Source organism: Glycine max, chromosome 20 (assembly GCF_000004515.6).
Source record: "Glycine max cultivar Williams 82 chromosome 20, Glycine_max_v4.0, whole genome shotgun sequence".
Lineage (NCBI taxonomy): Eukaryota > Viridiplantae > Streptophyta > Magnoliopsida > Fabales > Fabaceae > Glycine > Glycine max.
In genome coordinates this window covers 5,957,754-5,966,236 of record NC_038256.2, presented here as the reverse complement: position 1 = coordinate 5,966,236, position 8,483 = coordinate 5,957,754, and the positions used below count along the sequence as shown (strand labels likewise).

The 8,483-nt window shown below is 32.8% G+C and overlaps 1 protein-coding gene across 1 annotated transcript; it reads right to left on the bottom strand.

The window, feature by feature from the left end:
- Positions 1-1,574: 1,574 nt before the first annotated feature.
- On the bottom strand, positions 1,575-2,159 carry LOC102662006 (AT-hook motif nuclear-localized protein 19-like). Its single transcript, XM_006606615.1, has one exon. It carries the CDS (start codon positions 2,157-2,159, stop codon positions 1,575-1,577), a length of 585 nt encoding a protein of 194 aa, XP_006606678.1.
- Positions 2,160-8,483: the final 6,324 nt, after the last annotated feature.

Below are 8,483 nucleotides of genomic sequence, written 5' to 3'. Positions count from 1 at the left end.
AAAAAAATAGCATTTCTACATCGATTCTGACATGACTATTATAGAAATGCTAACCATTCTAAGACGGTCGCATGTGAAAGACTGTCTTAAAATGCTCAGCATTCTACATCGGTCCTGTAGTTGTGACCGTCATAGAATGTTGCATTTTCTATAGCGGTCACAACTCATCAATGTAGCATGCTGAGCATTCTAAGACGGCCATTGGCAACCGTCGTAGAATATGCGACCACTTTTGACAACTTCCTCTACGATGACGGTCGTAAACCGATGTAGATGGTCCCATATAACCGATGTAGATTGTCTTTTTTCCAGTAGTGAACGTTATCTCATATAGTGAACCTCTTCATTACTCTTGATTTCTTGAGATTCAATTTTCAAGGATTTGATCTTCCACAAAATAACACTAAATTTTCAAGGCTTTGATCTTCTGCAAAATAATTCTATCTTTTCTGAAATACTTACAATTTAATCATTATTTCTTCTTTCTAATAAGGTGTATTAGCTTTTCTGTTCAATAGAATTATCTTTCTAATCAACTGTGTTAGGTTTTTTAATCAATGTTGTTGCCTTTTTTATCATTTCTGGTTGTGGCTTTAATACTTTGATATACATAGTCCTTGTAAGTTTCTTGAATAATTCGTTTTCATAATTCTCATAAAGATTCTTCTTTAGGAACCATCTGGGAAGTTTGTGAATGGGTTAAAAAAAGTTTATCAAAGCTAAAATTGTACGCTTCTAAATCTAACATTGTATTTCCTAACAAACACATGTAAGGTAAGGAATTCTATTTATTTTTTATGAACCAATTTGTGTTTGAAATTTAAATGACACTATTATTCTTTAAATAAAAAAGTTTGTCTAACCTAATAACATTGGCCAATTTCACCCCATTAGCCCAAGTAGCATGAATAATAAGAAAAAAAATGAAGATTATTGATATAATTCTATAATTAATTTACATGTAAGCCAAAGTGGCTCACACCCATTGCAAGAATATGAAGGATTAATATCTTCTTCATGGTTAGATTCTGGAAGTATATTAAACATTTTCATTTGGTGAGACATACCTCGTAATTATGATTTTCTCATTTTCAATAAGAATTCTGAAAACCATCATGAACTACCGTATTATTTTCCATGAACTAACAATTCTCAAGAAGACACGAATCACATTAATGAAAATTAAATTGATTAGAAAGAGAAGAAATGATTAGTTGAAGAGATTCATTTAATACAGTTAATTGAAGAACACAAGCCGACACATAACTCTTCACCCAACAAAAAAAATACCATCAGCAAATAAAATGCATTGTAGAGAACTCTCATCTTATTATGCCCCTATGACACACTATTACAACAACAGACCTGAAATAAAATAAAACAAAAAAGATAAAAAAAAAAAGAAGTAAAAAATGACACATTCTGAGGCATCTATGTTGCATTCAGTTATTTGTTGTTTCCCTACACCTATTTACTCACTTTCAGATCATTCATAACCCACGGACATCGCAACCATCCATGTTCAACAACAAAGAGTTGGCACCCCACTAAAATCACTAGGATTATTGTTATAATTATGCATTGTTGTCATTGTTGTTCCCTTCTTTTCCTTCGGGAATAAATTTGCAAATATTTGGTTCTCTGAAGGTGGAGACCATGAGGCTGACATTATCACCGGCAATGACGCTGCCGCCAATAAGTCCGTTGAAGACCTGCCCATGAGATGTGCATAGTTTGATCCCAAAGGAAAAAGGAGGGGGAGGGGTGGCTCCTGGGTGAAGGGCATACTGGTTATTGTATAAGTAGTAGCCAGTGAAGGAGAGCATGGAGAAGGGTCCAATGAGCAAGGTAGGGACACCTTGTGGTGAGTCACAAACAGTCGCATTTTTTATCGTGCCAGATGCATTGAGAATGAGGACGCTAACATGGTCACGATGCGCAACGTCAAGGATGGTCTCCATGACATCCATACCTGGAACAACATTGATGGTGACAAGCTTCACAGAGGGCTCAATTGGTTGGCCTGAGAGGGAGGTAGACTTAGGCTTGTTCTTTGAGCCGCGAGGCCTACAACGTGGATTCTTGGTAGGTGGGGCCATGAGAGGCTGATTGGCAATGGCGAGTGTTGGTGGTGGAAAGGGTTGGGAGGAGGAATCCATTAGGTGATCCTAAAGTGACAAAGGGTACAAAACTAATAAAATGCAAAAGGCATGATTGTGATTTGTAAAACTTTGCTTGCGGGGGATTTATAGTGTGACAGCGGGGTGACATCTCTAATGAGGTTGGGGTGTGAGAAATCTAGGGGCGTTGTGAGGAAGGTTTCATGTATGGAGGGGAATTATGTGTGGTTTTGAAGGTGGAGTCACTTTTATGCAATAATGCTACAAAAGATTTTAATGGTGAGAGATATTTATTATAAAACAGATAATATAATTTAAGGTTGGTAAAGTCAAATATTTTGACATCATTTATTGAACTTTATGAGTAAACTAATATAGTTTTATTATAAAACAAGTAATATAATAAAACAATGAGAAATAATATTAGTAATTTATCTTTTTCATGTATTATTTAAATATGTCAAAAGTTAGGTTAGACTCATTAATTATTATTGAGCATGCAAATCAACTAATGTGGGATTAATTAGTCTAACTTTCAAGTTTGAATCCTACTAACATAACAATGTAATTGTGTTAATTACTTGATTGAAGGTAAATCTTTATCTCATATAGTGGACCTCTTCATTACTTTTGTTTTGTTGAGATTCAATTTTCAAGGATTTGATTTTCCACAAAATAATTCTAACTTTTCTGAAATACATACAATTTAATCATTATTTATTCTTTCTAATAAGGTGTATTAGCTTTTCTGTTCAATAGAATTATCTTTCTAATCAACTGTGTTAGGTTTTTTAATTAATGTTGCCTTTTTTTTTTATCATTTCTGGTGTTGGCTTTAATACTTTGATATACATACACTACTACAAATTACGCATTTTACATCGGTTAAAATGACCTTTCTATATCGGTTGTCACGCATCATTGTAGCCGACGATGTTGAAACTCCGTTATCTTTCTACATCAGTTGATAAACCGTCTTTGAATCCTGATCATTCTACATCGGTTGTGAGCCTGAACCGATGTAGTATTAGGCTTATTCAACATCGGTCGTGTCTCTAACCTGTCTTAGAATGTGATATTTTTACAAGCATTCTACATCAGTTTTTCTAATAACCGATGTAGAATGACCACCATTCTACATCGTTTGTGGCCACTACCGATGTAAAATGTCACCCCAATTACAACCATTCTACATTGGTTTTACGTATAGCAGACGTTGAATATAAAGTAATTCTACATCGGTTGTTCTAATAACCGATCTAGAATTAATATTTTTTTTAAATATTATTTTTTGTTCATGAATGACAATAACAATATGCATATTATAATATGAATATATATATATATATATATATATATATATATATATATATATATATATATATATTTAATGACTTAAAAGTAACACCAGATACTTTGAAACAAATACATTTGTGTATAACGGCGGTAAATTATACTATTCCAAATCATTAAGAATCAAGCCTTACTTGCATATTTGAAAAGCATAAGAAGTAGGACATGTTGAAAGAGGCACTACCAGAATTATTGTGAAAACTGAAAAGAGGAAATGAAATTAGGTCCTGCACCTAGATCTCTCCACTAAGTCACATATATATAAATAAATCACGGAAAGTGTGAGAATTAAACAAAAAAGAGGTATTTCTTGATTAAACGAGTTTTCTTAATTAAAAAAAAAATCAAATTTAACAATTAAACGAGTAATTTGTAAAGGAATGAAATTTGTAAATAGTACTATATAAAAAAATTATTCATGATATTTAAAAACAAGATAAACATATCTACATGGGCACAAATGTGCAGCAAGTAATTTACAAATTAAATAATCCTGCTTGCACTCAATAAGCTTGAGCTTTAAATTACTCAGGGACATGTCTGCAAACTCACTATTAACATGCAAGGAAAATAAAGTATTGTTTCAGCAAAATGAGATAAAATAGTAGAACTCACCTTGACTTCACAATATGTCTCTTTCAGTTGATTTAACATTAGCAGATCTATAGGTTTTGCAAAAACATATGAATGAATAGATACACATTTAATTTTTTTACACCACAATATATAATTAATGATAAAGAAATGGTTCTGTGGGGGGTGGGGTGGTGGTGTAGGTGAACATAGTGGAGGGTAAGAAGCACTACCTGTTTTGGAAAGGTTCCTCATGTTGACCCTCATCTCGTTCCTCACCCTGCTGGTCTGGGTGCTGTTCAAGAGAGACGTTGGTGTTGGAATAAATAGTTTCGAATATATAAATTATATTATAATAAACTTTATAGCAATAAGTATTTATATATATATCTATATAAAAATTATATTTTAAATTTATAATAAATAATTTATATTTTGATATAAATTTATTTTTAACTATTTAATAATTTCTTTTAAAATAAATATTATATAATTCGGTTTGGAAGTGAAACATAGACGGGAAGTGTCCTCTCTAGAAAAATATGTACATTATCATCAATAATGCGATATGCCAGCAAGGGACTCTGGTTGGTCTTTGGAAGGTAGCTACCAATTAAAAGTTAAGAATAAAATAAACCTATGCATTGTATGGTTTTAAAAAAGTATAATATTAATTATATTATATAATGCATAGTATAGTATTTTATACATGGAAATAGAAACATTGTCTAAATATTATTAAATTTTATACTATATCCTACTTCATCATATCATGTATGACTAAATAAACTCTTAACTTTTTTTTTTTTTTTCAATTTGCAGAACAAGAAAATTTATACAATGTTGATGTACCTTCCCCTCTCCTAAATTGCACTAAATTGTTTTCTCAGGAATTCTGAAGGAGATAATAAACAAGATAAGACTATCCCTATTATGTTTTGCCTTAGTTCAAACAGAGCACTTAAACTCAAAGATTGAGAGTAACTACAAAGCAAAAATAAATAGAAATAAATACCTTATTTAGTAAGAAAACAACATAAGCTGCTCTTGTGGTGTCTTGACCTTCTAAAAAAAGAGGAAATTCCACATGTTTGGCATTTATGTTTGCATTTGATGAAGATTCAGAAGATGTTAGCTCCGTTGAAGGTGCATTATCAATAATATATGAATGAGAAGCATCCAACCGTAAAGGATATCGCAAAGGAACTTGCAAGTATGAGGCTATAAGTGAAACAGCCTACGAGAAAATCAGTCTAGTCAAGAACATTTCAATAAATAAATAAATGTTTGAAAAGGGAGACATTTTTATAATTATTAGCTCAACGATCATCCACATGAGCTACATAAGAAATGCTGCAGCTGGAACACAGAAGTTTGGTATATGATATGAAAAAGCATTGGCAATTAAGTTTGCCATATACAAGACATGTCAAAATATGAAGGCTTTAAATCCATTCTAATACTTACATGTGCAAGATATCCTAGGGCTGTAGCAGAATTTTGAATTTCCTTTTTACCAGTGAAAAAGCTCATCTTCCGAAAAGATAGCACATTTAAATGCAGACCATGAATTGTTAAGGATCCTTGATTAATTGGTTTTAGTACAACAGAAGTCCTTGAGTAATGAAATAAATTAAACTTTTACAACAAAATTTAGACAAAGTATCCCTTAGAAATGCAGTGAATATTAGCAAAAAAAAAATTGTGATGATTTAAATTAGCAGAAGATAAACTATACTTAACATTCAATGAATAACTATGGTCATCTAAAGCATCCAAAGGATCAACCATACCAAAATCTACCGTACCAAACTAAATTATAAAATTATAATTTAAGGCCATTGTCAATAAGCTAAACTAGTGCAAAAGCATCAAAAGAAAGAACAAGACATGAGGCACACACATCAGACAGATGAAGTATAGAATGAAAGACACCCTTTCAACACAAGAGCCCAACTTACGGAAGAACTATATCCAAGGTGCTAGTAAGAAATTAAGAGCCCAACTTATGGTTTTCTTAGAAGAATTTTAAATATTTCTTTCTAGTTTACAATGAATAGTTTATTTAAATGAATATTATAAAAAAATTCCTAACCAGCCAAATCCTTTAACTTCTGCTGACATTATATAACTCAGAACCAAAAATGGCATCTCTAACTTAAAAGTAGGATTCTCAGAACAAGTTATTTCAAAATCTTACACTGTGTTATGAAACCTAGAAGTGATTGCACTGCACCACTAAGCTGCTCCTACTGCTTGCTAGCTTCATCCTTAGCCAGCCTTAAACGTATAGACATATTCTCCATCACCATTTTCTTTGATTCCAATTTTTGACGCATCTCCTCAAGTTCATTCAACCGACCCAATGATTCAGCATTGACCTGTTAGGTGGGCTCATTAATTAGGGACCAATAAGAAAACAAAAAACCAACTAAAACCAACAATTAGTGCAAAAAAGCATCCAAAGGTGTAAACAAAAACTATACCACTCAATACCCTGACAAGACTGAACTAGTGTGCTAAAATAAAATCTTAGCAGCATAGTTATCAATCCCAGATAATGGCACAAAGCAACCAACCCCAAAATAGCCACAACAAGATAGCAGATAGTGGGATGACTACTATTACAAAATTTATTGATATAATTATAAATTTTGACTAGCAAGTGTATCACCAGGTAAATATGTCTGACAAAATAATTCAAATAATACAGTACATAATATAATTTCATATTTTTTTTTGTTAAAACTAGAATTAACACACACAAAAAGAGACAAAAATTGTATGTAATAAAATATTAGCACGCGCAAGTCTAACTAGAGAAGAAAAAGAAGATTAACCAGCTTCACAACACACTCCACTAGTTCTCTAAGAGACACTACATCATTAAATTACTATTGTGCATCACATCGCACCTTTTGATTTTACATGCACCAGGTGCTCAACAAAATATCCAAATGAAAAAAAAAAAACTCTCACGGGCACAAACGATCACAATCAAAAGCAAAAGAGACTTACCAATGATGATAGAAGGAGTAAAGGAGACTTACAAAGAACATGAATGAATGAATGGGTAAAGCGGAGAAAAAACACCGCCGCCGCCAAAGAAAGAGTGGAAGCGTCTAGGGCCGACCCGCTTTGTCTCCGCCTCCTCAATCTCATGCATCTTCAATCTCAATTTCTCGTCCAACTCACCGATTCTCGCTAGCAGCGTCGCCTTGTCACTATCGCAGCTCTCCTATTTCAATAACACGGCGTTTCGCCTCTCCTCGGCGTGTAGTAGAAGCTTGGCCTTCTCGTCGGCGTCACGTTTGAGCTGTTCGATGCAACGACATTTTCATTCGTTGTCAGATTTGAAGTGAGGGTAGAGCAGGGAGTAGAAGACGTACTCGATCTGCGAGAAGCGATCTTTGGCGTCCTGAATCGATGCGACGTGGATGCACTCCTTGAGACCCATGCCCAACACGATCACATTGTACTCCTTATCCATGTTCGATCGATCTCGATCTCACTGAAAAAGGGATTTAGGGTTTACAAAGATGGGAACAACATTCAACACAAGTGTGATTTCACATTCAAAAATCATTTTCCAGTGAATAAAATAATTAAAAATCACTTGAATCGAAGACGGTTTTTATAAAACTGCCTTTGTAAGGTTAACATCAAAGGCGGTTTTATAAAAACCGTCGTTAACAGCATAATATAATTGGCATTAATTACAAAAATGCCACAGCATTATGTACTGCACCGGTTTTTGATAATCGACGTAGATACCGTGACGTCGAAAAACGCTTTTGCAGAGATAGTTCATGTAAGTTTCTTGAATAATTCTTTTTCATAATTCTCATAAAGATTCTTCATTAGGAACCATCTGGGAAGCTTGTGAATGGGTTAAAAAAAGTTTATCAAAGCTAAACTTGTACGCTTCATGTGGTTTTGAAGGTGGAGTCACTTTTCTGCAATAATGCTACAAAAAATTTTAATGGTGAGAGATATTTATTATAAAACATACAATATAATAAGGTTGGTAAAGTCAAATATTTTGACATCATTTATTGAACTTTATGAGTAAACTAATATAGTTTTATTATAAAACAAGTAATATAATAAAATGATGAGAAATAATATTAGTAATTTATCTTTTTCTTGTATTATTTAAATATGTCAAAAGTTAGGTTAGACTCATTAATTATTATTGAGCATGCAAATCAACTAATGTGGGATTAATTAGCCTGCACCTATGTACTCACTTTCACATCATTCATAACCCAGGAACATCGCAACCATCCATGATCTTTATCTCATATAGTGGACCTCTTCATTACTTTTGTTTTGTTGAGATTCAATATTCAAGGATTTGATCTTCCACAAAATAATTCTAACTTTTTCTGAAATACTTACAATTTAATCATTATTTATTCTTTCTAATATGGTGTA

What these genes read in the sequence shown, in the direction of transcription:
- LOC102662006 (XM_006606615.1), bottom strand. Translation starts at nt 2,159, where the DNA reads ATGGATTCCTCCTCCCAACCCTTTCCACCACCAACACTCGCCATTGCC.